Raw genomic sequence first — 15,828 nt, 5'->3', positions numbered from 1 at the left:
CGTAATTGAAAAAAGTTAAGCAAATGTGCAGTTCTAACAAAACGAAATATCATGTTATTCTATGTCGTCGTTACTAGGTTACGTTGTTGAATTTTGTTGAACTGTCAAATGTTGCCTATTAAAATGGCTCTACTTGGGCTCTACTATAAACATTTCACCTTTAAAATTGATGACATTCCAAATACTTTTTGTTTCTATTTTTTGGAAATCTTTGACAGAGTTTTATAGCACAAGATGGAATTTTTGATATTAAATTACGAACCCTTTGATACATGTTGCGTTGGACTAGTCGCGTAGTACATTGCTGCGACTGTACATATGTATATGTTTTTCAATTTGTATTTGATAAACGGCGACGCTCGCGTTTCGGGCGCGCTCCGGCATAAGATAATGATGGTTTATTAAATTTTGGTGATTGTTTGTAAATGAATAAATTTCTTTTTTTTTCGTTTTTATTTATTTTAAAATTGTAATTGTAGTAATTGGATGATAATGTTATCCCAGGGCGCTAAACCAAGCAGTAGGGCGCTGCGTGCGGCACCAGCGCGACTGGGGCGCGGTGCTGCTGGCGGACGCGCGCTTCCGCCTGCCGCGACACACCGACCACCTGTCCAAGTGGGTGCGCAGCTATGTACGTGCACTTGTATACGTGTGTTACACTCAGGGCGCCGAACCACAGTATACAGATACAACCAGTAGGGAAACTATACAAAAAGTTCGAAATTATCACAATTGACTGATGAATTTAACCTTACGACACACCCCGGACACTCCATACAAAATTATCGTTTTGACAGTCACACTGTAGAGACTGCAAATGTGTGTGTTAACGCTTTATGGTTGGCACATTTGTGACTAGCGTAAAAAAAAATTCGCGTTTTTCTGATGAAATACATCCGTAAACAGCACAATATCTAACCATTTTCTACGAAAAACGATAATCAAAAATACAAAATAATAAAATTACTTTAAGTCAATTTGATTAATGTTGTCAATCTTCGTTGCGTATCGTCCTTGCAGACAAATGCGGACCATTTTTAGGCTGATCGTGCGGGGTGAGGTAAGTGTTTAATTTTGGCGGGAGGCGGAGAGTGTCCGTTCTGTAGCGTTTAGCTACTATTATAATATATTCTGTGCTTATCATTCTCGTAACACGCTTGCTTGTGTGCGTGAGCCATTACGAACGTGTTGTATGAAGATGTCCCTTCTGGTTGTATCTGTATATTATATTCGAAACGAGCGGTGGGGCGCTGCGTGCGGCGTGACTGGGGCGCGGTGCTGCAGCTATATACGTACACTCATTATGTATATAGCTTTTGTACGCAACTATGTACACGTACATAAGTGCCTATAGCTATGTGGTTATAACCAGCTTTGAACTTGCATCTGTCTGAGTGGGTGCGCAAATACACACACACTACGCACTTCTTACTTCTACGCACACTTATCTATAGTTTTGGTACGCAACGTAGCCAAAATGTTTTTGTGGCATCTGCGCGTAGATATAGATAGAAGTGAACTCGCACCTGTCCATCAATAGGTTTTTGGTATCCATTTACAATCCCTTTCTTTATCAAACCGAATAGTAGGATACATTATATAAAGTTTTTATCAACAGGACTGGCTATAGCCCACAAAGTCGCTCTGGTAGTTGAGGATTTTTTTGTAAAGTTTTTAGATAATTTAACCTCATATTTAAGTATAGTAAAAGTCATGCGAATTTCATATAAATACCGATAATAATTATATTTTCCTTTACAGATGGGTAACAACCACCACACATACAACAGTCTGCTAAATAGTGATAATAATTTAGAATCTTTCATGAAAGCCATGACCTTACAAGATCTTGAAGATTCCATGTGACAAATAAATCTCTTTTTTGTATTGTTATATTCTATAAGGTTTTGTTAATTAATCAAATACAAGTTATATTTTTCAATAATTTATTTCTTATCTCTTAACTTATATAAATAGGTAACATATAATTTTATAACTTGTAAAACTTAATGTTAAGTAACCATGCTTTTTCGTTTTTCATACAAGCGTTGGTTATTTGTATTTCTTTCGAATCCTGAAACAAAAACATACATTAGGCATCAGTCAATCAGACAATATAAAATCTCCAATTATCTTGCTTTTCATTATGGTAAGACAATTTAATAAAAAAGAGCGTGTGTGCCAAGCTCACGTGTCAGAAGTGAAACTTCTTTAAGATTCAAAGATTTATTTATTAAAAAGATATATTATTTTATTAAGATACCAAAATTGTCGCCGTACTCCATGACAGTATTGCAATGACGCAACTCCCCATAGAGTTGATGGGAGAGACAAAAGTTGCTCTTGCGCGCTAGCTCTAAAGTAATTTGACTTCAAAAATCCTCGGTTCTCATATACATAATTTACAATAAAAACATATATGTTACAAGATATGTAAATTACGTACCTTTTCGTACAATCGACACTTCGAACGTGTCTCTTTAGGTGCGAAACGTGCGGGAAACTCTGCTTGCAAATGTCGCACGAATATGGCCTCTCGCCAGTGTGGTATCTGATGGAAAATACATAATATTTTATTTGTTTATTTCAAGAAAGACATGTGATGTTATTGCTAACATGCAAACCACCTCACTTTACATATTCAAAAAAACTAGCTGATAATAATTCATTCTATATTCTGTAATATTGAAATGCAATGGTATTTTAATATTTTTGTTTTAACATAACTCACTATTTTCACCTTTTGATCTGTATTCTCAAAATCAAAAATCAAATTTACCTTTTATGTACAACGAGATCGCATTTCTTGAAGAACTTCTTGCCGCAGTCTTTGAAGTCACACTCGTAGCGTGTCTGCCGCTCGTGGTCACGCTCAATGTGGTGTTTTAACTGTTATAATAGTTAAAAAATATTATTTTATAACACAGGTTTATAGAGAAATAATTTATTTAGCGATATGTTTTATGCAATTAAGAATTTATTAACTCAGGCCCCGGAACCACAGACACAATAGAAAATCTATTCTTTCTGGGACCGATTGGGCCGCTTGGGGCTCAATGGGTTATTATTTATTAATGCAACATTTTTTCAACTAATTTGAAACTACTCATAAAATTGTACGAAAAAATTATCAAAACATAAAACATTTAGTTCCGAGACATTAATTTAGAAAGTTGGTCTACTCAATTGAAAAAAATATCCAGAACTAAACTACGTTAATCGACGGCTGGTATGGTATTAACCCATTGAGCCCCAAGCGATCGGTCCACGACACAACAGATTTTCTATTGTGTCTGTGATTCCGGAGGCTGAGTTATTACAAAGTTGGATTAAGTCCTCTCGATATCACCACAATACCTTCCAATTAGCTGAGAAGTGTTGTTCACAATGTGGACAAGCGTGTGCCGGCAGTGTCCTGGGTTCGTGAGCAGCAGCTCGATGCTTGTTCAGAGTGGAGCGGTAGCCGAACCGCTCGCCGCACAGTTCACACCGGTGACGGCGGAGAGATGGTTCGTGGATTGCTGGAAATATTAGTTATAATTGAAAATAATGGAACGATTTTCAGTTTGTTCTGCTTATTTATGGATAAGAAATTTCGTTTATTTTTCTATGAAAAAACACAAACGCTAACTTAATATAAAACTAGAAATTTTACACCGGAAGGAAGTTAGCGCGGAAAGTTTATTTTTTTTAATTATTAATATCTCAAAAAATTGCTCCTTAAATGCTCCATCAGAATCTTTAATTGCTCCACTTCTATAATAATTAGTTTATTTATAATTATTTTTAAAAAAAATCCAAATACTGAAAACTTGATTTCCCTATAGAATGAAAAATATTCACTTTTCATAAAAAATTTTTTTGCAAAAAAATTGCTCCCGTTTTGCTCTATCAATTACAAAAAAAAATATTTAATTTTGATAATTTTTACAATAGTTGACTGAAAAACTATGTTTGCATAGTAAACTACTGCGCTGTGACGTCATCAATTATTGTCGTTGCGACGCATAAGGGCCATATTTACATGTATCAGCACTGCACTGCACTGCAGCGATATCTGTAGACCTTAATGTTTATGTTTTCTTATTTATATTATTTACTAGATTTCTGCCCGCCGCTTCGCCCGCGTTTTCAAAGGAAAACCCGCATAGTTCCCGCAAACGATAGCAACTTGACATCGAAAGATGAAACAAGCGACTGAAACACAAATTAGTTAAAAATTACATGAAGTTGTAATAATACGAATAAACGTAATATGCGAGTTTAGGGATGGGTACGGAAATGTTTATAAACATACCTATAATAAGAATGATTTTAAATACATAATAATATCTGTTTCTTTCAACTTTTGCTAGATGAAACTCAATAATTAATTTATGTAATAACTAATAAGTAAAATTTTTATGTAAAACCTATTGTCAAAAATAATTCTTTATATGTATAATTATAAAGAATTATTTTTACTCTAGTGAAAATTTTTCAGGTGATTGTATAAAAGTAGGGCTCAATTTTTTTCGCGAACCCTACTTCTAAATAATTACCACTCTTCAATAATTTAAAACTCCTTGACTGAATCCCTTCACACCCTGAAATAAAAAGTGCATATTAATTTTTCTTATAGTAAACAGAAATTCAAATTCAATTATTGATACCAATTTAATACTTTGATGATGATTGACAGTAGTAATATTTATTAATAATTGTTCATTATTATTGAATAAAATAGTACTTACACTTGTTATTCAATTGTTGACTCAAATCTCAATCACCATCCATACTAATATTATAAATGCGAAAGTAACTCTGTCTGTCTGTCTGTTACTCAATCACGCCTAAAATACTGAACCAATTTTCATGAAATTTGGGCTATCTCGAGAAAATGACGCAATCCCGGAAATCCCACGGGAACGGGAACTATGCGGGTTTTTCTTTGACTGCGCGGGCGAAGCCGCGGGCGGAAATCTAGTAAATAATATAAATAAGAAAACATAAACATTAAGGTCTACAGATATCGCTGCAGTGCTGATACATGTAAATATGGCCCTTATGCGTCGCAACGACAATAATTGATGACGTCACAGCGCAGTAGTTTACTATGCAAACATAGTTTTCAGTTAATTATTGTAAAAATTATCAAAATTAAATAATTTTTTTTTTTTTGTAATTGATAGAGCAAATCGGGAGCAATTTTTTTGCAAAAAAAATTTTTATGAAAAGTGAATATTTTTCATTCTATAGGGAAATCAAGTTTTCAGTATTTGGATTTTTTAAAAAATTAATTATAAATAAACTAATTATTATAGAAGTGGAGCAATTACAGATTCTGATGGAGCATTTAAGGAGCAATTTTTTGAGATATTAATAATTAAAAAAAATAAACTTTCCGCGCTAAGTTCCTTCCGATAAATTTTACACTTCAAATGTTTATGATATTAAATTCAAGGTAAATAATAAATAACATTTTAAATAATTTCTGTTTTTAACTAATTTGAAACATAATATGTTTTCCATTGACAAAATTGTTTCGACTTACCGATGTGAGATCTATAATTATCTTTTTTATTGAATACTTTATTGCAAGTAGTGCAAACATAGACACTGTTCTTTTTACTTTTGGCATTAGATTTACTGCTATTCTTATCTTTCTTTTCATCTATCTTATTTTCATTCTCAGTAAGTGCAGGTGTTGGGTTCACTGATGTTACTCTCAAAATAACTGGCACTATATTATCTAAAAGACTGCGACTTTTATTATCATCACCAGTATTTAAATCATATTCATAATCTTCATCATTTTCAACACATTCAACCCCAATATTCAGCATATCTGTTAATTTTTCTGCATCTATCTCACTGTTTAAACTTATTATGAACGTATCATCATCTTCTGTAGATATATATTGCACACTGTTTTCTCCTATTAACTGGTTCAAATTTGCAGCTAAATTCGTGCTAGCTTCCAGGTCTACGTCACTTTCGAAAATAGTTGCACATTCATCTGTCAATGTATTTGGAAGAGGCTCTGGTGGTTTTTCCACAAATGTGTTTAAATTAAATAATTCATCCGTTAGATGTTCAGGTTTACCTTGACATAAAGCATTCATTATATCATGATCAATAGTTTTCCCACCATTCATGTAATCAAATATTTCGGAATTATCGCAATTGTAATCAAGATCTTCAGGGTTCATGTTGAAAATTTGACCATTTTGAAAGCTATCAAAATCCAAATCGTTGTACAGAAATTCATCATCCAATGTGTGTAGTTGGTTCATATCTTTGAGGAATTCTATTTGCATTAAATTGTCATCTAAGTTTGTATCAGTGAAGTTCTGGATAGGGGGATTGAAATTGTTCAACATTTCATGGCCAGTTGTCATGGTCATATAATCATCTTCTGCAGACAGAATGTCATCTACAATATTATCAACAGTTCTGTTTGCATCAATATTGATTTGGTTTTGATCACTTGTTCCTTCTGTATTTTGATCAGTGTGTTGCCTGACAAGAAAAAAAAAAGTTTTATTTGATCGAAGTTATTTAAATTTTTATATTTTAAAGTAACATTTTTAGTGTATAGGACTTACCTAACACAGTGCTCCAGCAATGCACTTTTGTATTGAAATGTCATTCCACATTCTCTGCAATAATTTTTTCTAGTTGTCCTGTCCACATTTGCATTAAAATATAAGGAACAATTGTTTTGATGGCGTTTCAGTGATGCTATCTAAAAGTTAACATTAACACAAAGGGTTTTTAATAGAATATAAATTAGAATAACATTATTTTACATTTAGTCTGTATTTCTTCCTTATTTGTATAACTGAATTTGATATTTTTATATTATAGCATTCAAATCCTTAAAAAATTATATGTATACCTGTTTAAATGAATTCTGGCAACCAGAGCATTTATATGGTTTTATATTGGTATGTCTCAGCATGTGCCTCTTTAAATTAGATGAATCCTTAAACTTTCTTTGACATCTTGAACATTCATATCTAGAAACACCTAAAAATATAAAGTGTTTATGGATTTATACATATATGCACACGGTGTGATAATGACAAATGACAATGGGTACCTATTTTAATAATTTATAACTGTTTAATTCAGAAATATAATTGTAGATTTTGTTACTTAACTGTTTAAATAAGCAACTGGGAATTAGTTTTTTTTATATTTTTAATATCAATATTTTTCTGGTTTATAAAGCTTGTTTACTATTAAGATATTTTATGTTTTAACAAACATCATCAAGAATTCTTACCTTCATGTACATCTTTATGTTTTTTTAAGTCTGACATCTTATGAAATGATTTTTCACATATATCACATTTATGAGGTCTAAAATAGAGACATTTTTCATTAATATACACAAGAATTTCACAAACAGAAAATGAGTACTAATTTCATAAATAAATCAAAAAAATTCTCTTGGTGATTAATTACCAGAGCTATTTTAAAAGCCAAACTAGAATATCTCATTATTTTCCATAAGATGCCACTTGAATAAGCTATTAGGGATAATAATTACAATATTTATTTTAAATATGTACCTGTAATCAAGGTGTTTAGCAAATAAATGTTGCTGAAGACGCCACAAAGAATCAAATACCATAGTGCACTGCGGACATTTCCAAACCTTGGCTAATGGCTTGTGTATTAATATATGCTTCATCAAGTTTTGCTTGATTGAAAATTTCTGGTCTGGACACTTATCTATGAAAAAAATTAATTAAATTTTATAAGTTTGCCAAATACTCTCAGCAAGATTTTAAGTCGATTTATGAAGATAATAATTGTATGTATAATAATAGGTAGGTGTGTCTTCATAGCATACAAAACTATTCTAATTTTGCTATAAATACTCACCACATATCCAAAGATTGTCTTTTGAATGGACTCGTAAATGACCGTAATACTTTTTTGCGTTGTCAAATTTCTTCTTACAAATTTCGCAATGTAAGGTCGTCGGTCCATTGAGGTCAGGTTCCTCCAAGGGGCCGTCAGTAAGGAACTGAGCGAGAACATCATCTCCACCTAATAATGCGCCACTAGTCGTCAAACTGTTATGAATATCAAGGTTACAGTCTATCTCCCTTTTGCTTATACCTAACTCCGACTGCTCCGAATCTACGAACTGAAAAATACCGTACAAGTTATAGTACCAATGCCACATAACTACAAAATTGTGACATTCCAATTATTTAGTGCTACTTACGGGTAAACTAAAAAAAGAAAAATTTGAATCCATCCTTTAATTTACAGCGTAAAAATCTAGTGCACAATAATGAAACGTTCTCATTATTAATGTACTAATTACTATTTCACTGACATAGACCCCATCACTTTCAGTAAAAGTTACGGTGACACGTTATAAAACAGTACATCTTGATTAAATTGCATTTCGCTTTCAGATTAGCTTATAATAAGGAATTTAATATAAAACGCAGCAAATAAATAGGTATAAAATTTTATGTCTTGAAGTGTGCTAAGTGCTTGAAGCAGACAGCTGAAAGGTGTGAAACTCAGTGAAAGTTGAAAACACAGATAACTATAAATATTAAGAGAGATGAAAACTGGCACAGATTAGAGAAATCAGAATTCAGATTAACTTGAGATTAACTAATGTTAGGTAATTAGATAGTTAAAGAAAGATTAAAAAGCAGCAAAGAGATACGTATTAAAATGTTTTTCGGGCGTGAAAGCTTCGTGAAAGGGAAGATAAATATGTGAACAGTGGTTCGTGATCGTAACGAATCCTTAAATTATTCAATACAGTACTCTGTGTAACGAATGTTTCGTCGACTGACGAAGCAAATGGCATTACACGAATGTGAAACTAGCTCACACATCTGAGCTAGAACACAAAGCGGGCGAAGCCAGTCGTAAGGGTGATTTATCACCAGTGATTTACGAACTGCTGTACATATAAGAATTGCGTGGGACATCGTTTCCGGTAAAACCTTTCTCTAGAACCACTCTATCTACAGAAAATAACATTTCTAACACATGGACGGACAGACAACGACAGTATTTGTTTTAGACTAATGCAATGTAATGACTACACAAAATGAAGAGTCCCTCCGTCGACATGCATCGTACTGGAAAAAGTAAATTCTCGACTCGAAAGTCGAATTATTATCAGCGACGTGTCCGCATTCATCTAAGGCCACGTTTCCATCTGCAAGAAAACTTCCGCAAGAAATGTCCGAGTCACAGGTCAAGCACAGTCCGAGTCTATAGTAGCCTACTCACGATTCAATTTCAGTAACAATCTGTTGACACAATCTGCAGTGAGCTGACAGATTGTGTCGTGAATAGTATAGTTGAGGGCACGTTGGGGGCGTAACCCAACATGTTGTGTATTGGATCGGCGCGGAAGCAACCCGACAAATTGTCTCAGCAGATTGTGTGCGTGTTGAATCGTGAGTATTTTGATTGCTCCAATCTCGGCTCAATCGCGCTGCGCAGTAATCGCAAAATGGCGGTTTTGAGATAAACGCGGGAAAGACATTTTTACATATTTGAGGAAGATGTTTATATTTTATAGCCGTTTATACTTTATAGCCCTTGAAATCTATCAATAAAATTGGAAAAAATACAAGCTTTACAAAGATAATTATCTTATATTTCAAAAATTAGTATATCCATTAATAATGCGTATTATTGCGTTGAGGTTTAGCATCAGGCCAGGCATCAACGTGACGTGCACACGTTGTGGCAAGCAATCGCGGAATGAAATTGTATCAGCAGATTGAGGGTTGGATGAATCGTGAGTAGAGAACGCTCAATCGCGACTTCAACAAATTGTGTCAGCAGATTGTGGGTTGTGTTGAACCGTGAGTAGGGCCTTTATTATCTGACAGCAGCATGCAACTGTCTACTTGCAGGTGGATACGCGGCCTTAATTCTAAAGACAAAATTATGAGTAAAAGGCCCTACTCACGGTTCAACACAACCAACAATCTGCTGAAACAATTTGTTGCAGTCGCGATTGAGCGTTCTCTACTCACGATTCATCCAACCCTCAATCTGATGACACAATTTCATTCCGCGATTGCTTGCCACAACGTGTGCACGTCACGTTGATGCCTGGCCTGATGCTAAACCTCAACGCAATAATACGCATTATTAATGGATATACTAACTTATGAAATATAAGATAATTATCTTTGTAAAGCTTGTATTTTTTCCAATTTTATTGATAGATTTCAAGGGCTATAAAGTATAAACGGCTATAAAATATAAACATCTTCCTCAAATATGTAAAAATATCTTTCCCGCGTTTATCTCAAAACCGCCATTTTGCGATTACTGCGCAGCGCGATTGAGCCGAGATTGGAGCAATCACAATACTCACGTTCCAACACGCACACAATCTGCTGAGACAATTTGTCGGGTTCGTAGACAGAGTTACTCTGTCTACGGTCGGGTTGCTTCCGCGCCGATCCAAAACACAACATGTTGGGTTACGCCCCCAACGTGCCCTCAACTATACTATTCACGACACAATCTGTCAGCTCACTGCAGATTGTGTCAGCAGATTGTTACTGAAATTGAATCGTGAGTAGGCTACTTTACAGATCAAGATTTGTCTAGATTACAGTCTCGCGAGTTATTATTATTAAGAAAATATTAATCTTACGACGCGGACAGTAAATATCTACAAAGTTGCACAAAAATCTTAAATGGACTCAAGGTACTCTGTTATCTTTATTAAGCTGTGGTCTTTGTGAATAGAGGAGTTTAAACCTGTCTTATCTGTGGTCTTTGTTTTGTTTTTTGTACTCTGGAATTTGATCAGCATGATTTGGTTTGATCGTCGAATACACATGATAAGTGATAACATTGATTATTTTATAGAGAAGATAGTAAAACTATTATATAAAGGGAATACAAGATAACTAAGCTTTAGAAGCCGAAATTTTATAAATCAATTTGTGAAAATAAATAAAAGTGAATATTTTTATAGCGTAGATCACCTAGTGTTCCGGCTTGCGTACTAAAAATGTGTATTATATTTATTTACAACGCCTTTGATGATCAAGAAAGTGACTATAGTTTAATAATAGCGACTAACCGAGATGAATATTATGATCGCCCTTCAATAAATATGTCTTCGTGGAAAGAATATCCACATGTATATGGAGGTAATTAGATTATTTGTTTTTGTAGATAGTACCTAGTTAGATTAATTTTTTACCACAGAACAATATCTAATTTTAATTTTATTTAATTCCTTTTACAGGGAGAGATATGGAAGCAGAATGTCAAGGCACCTGGTTAGCATATTCATCATTGCAAAATAAACTTGGAGTGTTACTCAATTTGCCTGGTGTTAAAAAAGTAAATGCAAAAAGTAAGTAGGTAGGGTATTGGAGGTGTTCGCGACTTAAATGTAGGTAGTAGCAGTTCTTGATTTTTTAAATTCTGTGAGTTCAATAATCAATCTTTTTATTTATTAAATTTCTCAGTAGCTTCTTCTATACAATGCTAATAGTGTGGTATTTCAAATAGACAAAAACATAACTACCCCCATTCTAAATTTTAAAAACCGAATTATCAACATCTATATTTTTTATACATTTTAAGGTAGAGGTAAAATAGTAGCAGACTATGTTATAAATAATTCAACAATCGATTCTTATATACAAACTATACAAAATTATGTTCATGACTGCAATGAGTTTATATTAGTAGCAATAGAGATTAGGTAAGAAAAATTAATTTACAAGAATCATTACATGTGCATACCATATTTTGTAACATCATCATTATAACTAAACATGCTATTATATTAATCATACATTAATAAGTATCAAGAAAACTATTATTTCAATTCATACAATGATATTGTTGATATACTATTGACAATTAAACAAACAATCATCTATTAAAAGGTTGTAAAAAAATACAGTGGCATGATTCATTTAAATTAGCAGCTTATTTCATCATGTTAAAGTTCAAAGTCAATCAGGGTTTTGCTTCAGACAATTTTTGAGTGTGCTTATGAGTCTAGACTCTAGTTGTTTATTGTATATAAATGATACCTACTCTAAAGTCTAAAGAATGTTCAATAGAAATGACAAAAAATTATAGTATATTTTAAATATGTCCTTGTTCATGTTGCAGTATGCTTGATATATTATATTTTCATCCTGCTTATATTGTTATCATCTATTGTTATGAATAGCTTGTTTTTTTTTTAAATATTTCAGTATAATATTTTTTTAATTGATGTAATATCAACAGGAATAATGAGCCCTTGATTCAAACCTACAACAATGCTACAAATAAACTGGAGAAATACAATGAAGCTTGTGTAGGCTTTTCAAATAGCCTCCCAAACAATCCTTTGAAAAAGGTAGAAGAGGGAAAGAAAAAGATGAAAGATATATGTGAAGATCATAAGAAACTCGAAAATAAGGCAATGTTGATTGAAAAACTAATTGACCTATTGAAATGGGAAGAGAGGTGAGTATATTAAAATTGTGAATATTTGTTGGTTTTGTACATTTATATACTGTATAATATGTAATCTCTTTTGGTCAATCACTACCTTAGGTCTTAGCTCAACCTGGGTAGATAATTATATAAAAAATACTTAAGTAATTTAGAAAATATAAACTAGATTTTTATTCTCTTCTACTCTTTATCTCTAGTCTATTCTACTCTTACTCATACTTTCTAGTTTCTACAAAGATTGTTTATGTGTATTTTTGCTTACAGGCATCTTCCTGATCAAGTGCTACAAAACAGAAAGCCAAATGACTATCACTGGTTCAGTTCAGTCTTTGTAACTATTCCTCCTGTGCGCTATGGTACCAGGTACAAATCATATTTTAACTGCACATTTAACTTATTTTAATTTTGTAATGGTGATATAATTTGCTATATATGTTGCAGTCAAAACCCTGAACCAGTCAATATCCTTATTGACGGTTATTAAGGTTATTGACTAAGGGCGTCGGTTAATATCCTTATTAACTGATTTTATCAGATTATAATTTTTATCAATAACCTTAAAAACCATCAATAAGGATTCAGGGTTTTGACTGTAGCATATTATATACCAATTATTCCATTAATCAAACAAGATTTTATTTTTATTTTAGTCTTCTTAATTATATGTTAAATTTAATCTCTTACAGAACCCACACTCTGTTGCTGGTAACGAAGAGTGGACAAGTGGATCTTATAGAAATATATTTACAATCTCCGATTGACCTTTCAAAGCCTGAATGGAAAAGATCCGATTTTCAATTTAATATAAAACCTAATGTATAATTTAAAAGGATGATAAAATAAAACAAACATGATTTATGTATATTTTTATTTTTTGTAATAAATATACAATTATTTAATTTACATCAACTGTATCTTTCCAATTTCCTACCATAAAGGATTCTGGTATAACAAAGTCAGCATCTTGTTCTAAGACGCAAGCTAAAAACTTCGGTACATTCAGTATTGTACCAGAGAGGATGCGAGGGAATTTATTTTGTTTATTATCAGTATACATAAACATGAGCCTCTTACTGATGTAATCACCACTGAGAGACACACTACCGACTTCTATGTATTCACTTAAAGATGATGAGTACATTTCAATAGAAACTCTTAAAGCTTCCCAACTGTGCAATTTATCTGCCGACACATAAACTAACCTATAGTGATAGTCCAATTTGGTATACAAATTCTTTATAATTTCAATTACATTACCGAGCTGAGCATCAACATCTGAATTATCTTTAGTAGCAATAAACATTTGCACAACTGATGACTGACTGACATTGAACAAACTATTTTCTTTACTATCGCCGGGGACATAAAGCCGGCCCATAGAAAAATATTGCAGTGGCAAATACTTGCTGTAAATAACATTTTTAGCATGATAAGCAAAAAAAGAACATAACGAGCCAGCTCCAGTTAAATGCATGCGCTTATCTTCACTGATTTCACTATTTTCATAGTCATGTAAAATAAATGTGGAATTAGGGTCGGTATGATCTATACCACATCCTTCAACAATCAAACTCTTAACAAAATCTGGACAAGAGAATTGAATAAAATTGTTACTTTTTAAATAATTGCTGAAATAGAACTTGGCTCCGAGCTCAAATAATGCTGCATCACCTAACAGGTAATAGCTATTATTTTTCATGAACATTAATAAGTTTTGCTCTTGCCCTATTATTGAATGGTTCTTATTATTCTTAGGGTGTTGTTTGTGTTCATAAATCAATCTATTTTCATTGTCAGGAGTTAGATTATGCAGTATGTTGGGCAACTTTAGAGCTTCAACAATTGCGGCTTCCTCTGCTGCCCATAATGGAGCTTTTAAGTTCTTTAAATTTTCTTTTATTAAGTTCATTTGAATTTTTAACTTCTCTATCTCTGAATTTCCTTCAGTTTCATTTTTATATAAATCATTTAATTGTTTTGAATATTCATTTCGTCTGTTATCACATTCAGTTTTATGTTTTTTCAAATCTATATAAACATTCCAAAGATTTTCCAATTTGTCCAAATCAAAATTAGACTTTCTTTTATTTATCATACTTAATAAACCATCTTTATCTCTCGTCCGATCAGGGTAGTCAATGTGTGGCAGCAAAAATACAAAATGTTCAGTAGCTTTCGGTCCATTTATAAACAAAGCAGAATATCTATGAGGTGAGAAGTTGATAACATAAGTTTTATGTAAAAGTTTACTAAAACTTTTAAGCAGCATTTTATATTATAGTCTTCTTCTTTTTGCTGGGCGTATCTTCATCGATCACCACATCTCCATCTTTATCCAATACTTCTGTATTTTGAGTTACTATTTTTCTTTTACTTGGAAGTTTAAAGTTACCAAATCCAGCCGCTCTTTCCGATTCTTCGATAGTATAGGGCTCTAATTCTAATGCTTTTAATCTTCGTTTATGTACCTTTGTTTTAAAATGTTCTTGCAATGCTTTGTCTTCTATGAAATAACGTGCGCAATGTAAACAGTAATGTTGCGCCGCGCCTGGCAGGTCTAAATCAACATCTTGATTCAATAATTTCTCCGCCTTTCCTAAAAACAAAATGTATTATCGCCACTGGAACATAAATTTACAATAACCTAAAAATTTAACGTCAGATTTCGCCATGTGACATTTGCTAATCACATGTATGATTTACCTTCTTTGAGATCACCATCTATTTCATCTAAATCCTTCTTTCTATTACGCACTCGCCAACGCTTCTTTAAATGTGTATCACCAACATGGTATTTTTTGCGTTTGTATGTCATAATAATTATTCTTCTTCGCTATCTGGAGTATCTGGTTTAAAAATGCAATTTCCTTGTTTACAAAATCAGCTTCGACAACACGACTTTGACAGATGTCAAATGACGTTTGCGGTTTGTTGGGTTTGATGAATGCGTAATGCGTGGGTGTATGATAGCACAGGTGTTACCACTTACCAGCTACGCAAAGACTACGCATCCAGTGTAGTCTACTGCGATCACAGACTGCGATTTATCGAGAGCTATACCTAGGAAATAATATTGTAATACTGTGGCTATAGCTTAAGTACATTACTTTAAATTACAATAAACTTGTTGTTATAATGTATATGTGTATTATTTATTTGGTCCTACATCCTGTAGATGTGTACGCTCCGTGAAATTCATGGAGCGCTAATAATCAATCTGCATTTCTTTACTTTTAATATCACTGCTTCATAGACTTGGGGCTTAGATCATTACTAAATGATCTAATACTTAAGGGTACCATTCACAGGCGCACCCATCCGCTGGATTTGTAGCTGGCGACAAGTCCGCGGACAAAT

General features: G+C 33.0%; 5 protein-coding genes across 7 annotated transcripts in view; 2 read left to right on the top strand and 3 right to left on the bottom strand.

The window, feature by feature from the left end:
* The window catches only part of LOC123700227 (Fanconi anemia group J protein homolog), a 68,355-nt gene extending 66,225 nt beyond the window's left edge, over positions 1-2,130 (top strand). For both annotated transcript variants that reach the window (XM_045647387.1, XM_045647386.1), the window contains exons 18-19: positions 505-631; positions 1,762-2,130. In XM_045647387.1, coding sequence (XP_045503343.1) covers positions 505-631; positions 1,762-1,866 — 232 coding nt within the window. In that variant the 3' untranslated portion in view covers positions 1,867-2,130. The remainder of the gene's footprint in view (positions 1-504; positions 632-1,761) is intronic.
* LOC123700230 (gastrula zinc finger protein xFG20-1-like) lies at positions 1,930-8,490 on the bottom strand. Its single transcript, XM_045647392.1, has 11 exons — positions 8,225-8,490; positions 7,876-8,143; positions 7,560-7,722; positions 7,271-7,347; positions 6,881-7,011; positions 6,588-6,727; positions 5,534-6,501; positions 3,358-3,521; positions 2,780-2,889; positions 2,447-2,551; positions 1,930-2,074 (listed from the first exon to the last, which is right to left on the bottom strand). The coding sequence occupies exons 1-11, from the start codon at positions 8,255-8,257 to the stop codon at positions 2,053-2,055; spliced, it is 2,181 nt and encodes a 726-aa protein (XP_045503348.1). The 5' UTR covers positions 8,258-8,490; the 3' UTR covers positions 1,930-2,052.
* Positions 8,491-10,781: 2,291 nt separating this feature from the next.
* Positions 10,782-13,333, top strand: LOC123700246 (transport and Golgi organization protein 2). 2 transcript variants are annotated; one of them, XM_045647416.1, is made up of 6 exons: positions 10,782-11,156; positions 11,255-11,365; positions 11,599-11,719; positions 12,259-12,480; positions 12,736-12,834; positions 13,158-13,333. In XM_045647416.1, exons 1-6 carry the CDS (start codon positions 11,015-11,017, stop codon positions 13,291-13,293), a joined length of 831 nt encoding a protein of 276 aa, XP_045503372.1. In that variant the 5' UTR covers positions 10,782-11,014; the 3' UTR covers positions 13,294-13,333. The 2 variants fall into 2 exon arrangements, with proteins under 2 accessions (XP_045503372.1, XP_045503373.1); XM_045647417.1 differs by lacking the exon at positions 11,599-11,719 and having other exon boundaries at positions 11,255-11,288.
* On the bottom strand, positions 13,325-14,740 carry LOC123700236 (serine--tRNA synthetase-like protein Slimp). The gene has a single exon (XM_045647405.1). It carries the CDS (start codon positions 14,738-14,740, stop codon positions 13,367-13,369), a length of 1,374 nt encoding a protein of 457 aa, XP_045503361.1. The 3' UTR covers positions 13,325-13,366.
* A 1-nt stretch (position 14,741) lies between these two features.
* Positions 14,742-15,380, bottom strand: LOC123700255 (zinc finger protein 593 homolog). The gene is made up of 2 exons (XM_045647427.1): positions 15,175-15,380; positions 14,742-15,067 (listed from the first exon to the last, which is right to left on the bottom strand). The coding sequence occupies exons 1-2, from the start codon at positions 15,284-15,286 to the stop codon at positions 14,742-14,744; spliced, it is 438 nt and encodes a 145-aa protein (XP_045503383.1). The 5' UTR covers positions 15,287-15,380.
* Positions 15,381-15,828: the final 448 nt, after the last annotated feature.

Source organism: Colias croceus, chromosome 19 (genome assembly GCF_905220415.1).
Source record: "Colias croceus chromosome 19, ilColCroc2.1".
Lineage (NCBI taxonomy): Eukaryota > Metazoa > Arthropoda > Insecta > Lepidoptera > Pieridae > Colias > Colias croceus.
This window is presented reverse-complemented; position numbering and strand designations above follow the sequence as displayed.

Excerpts from the sequence above, each read along its gene's own strand:
- LOC123700230 (XM_045647392.1), bottom strand. The coding sequence starts at position 8,257 with ATGGATTCAAATTTTTCTTTTTTTAGTTTACCC. Across the intron at positions 6,728-6,880 it reads GCCAGAATTCATTTAAACAG|ATAGCATCACTGAAACGCCA; the intron begins GTATACATATAA and ends GTTAACTTTTAG. Across the intron at positions 2,890-3,357 it reads ACTTCTCAGCTAATTGGAAG|TTAAAACACCACATTGAGCG; the intron begins GTATTGTGGTGA and ends CTATTATAACAG.
- LOC123700246 (XM_045647416.1), top strand. The coding sequence starts at position 11,015 with ATGTGTATTATATTTATTTACAACGCCTTTGATGATCAAGAAAGTGAC. Across the intron at positions 11,366-11,598 it reads TAAAAAAGTAAATGCAAAAA|GTAGAGGTAAAATAGTAGCA; the intron begins GTAAGTAGGTAG and ends ATACATTTTAAG. Across the intron at positions 12,481-12,735 it reads CTATTGAAATGGGAAGAGAG|GCATCTTCCTGATCAAGTGC; the intron begins GTGAGTATATTA and ends TTTTGCTTACAG.
- LOC123700236 (XM_045647405.1), bottom strand. The coding sequence starts at position 14,740 with ATGCTGCTTAAAAGTTTTAGTAAACTTTTACATAAAACTTATGTTATC.
- LOC123700255 (XM_045647427.1), bottom strand. The coding sequence starts at position 15,286 with ATGACATACAAACGCAAAAAATACCATGTTGGTGATACACATTTAAAG. Across the intron at positions 15,068-15,174 it reads AGATGGTGATCTCAAAGAAG|GAAAGGCGGAGAAATTATTG; the intron begins GTAAATCATACA and ends TTTTGTTTTTAG.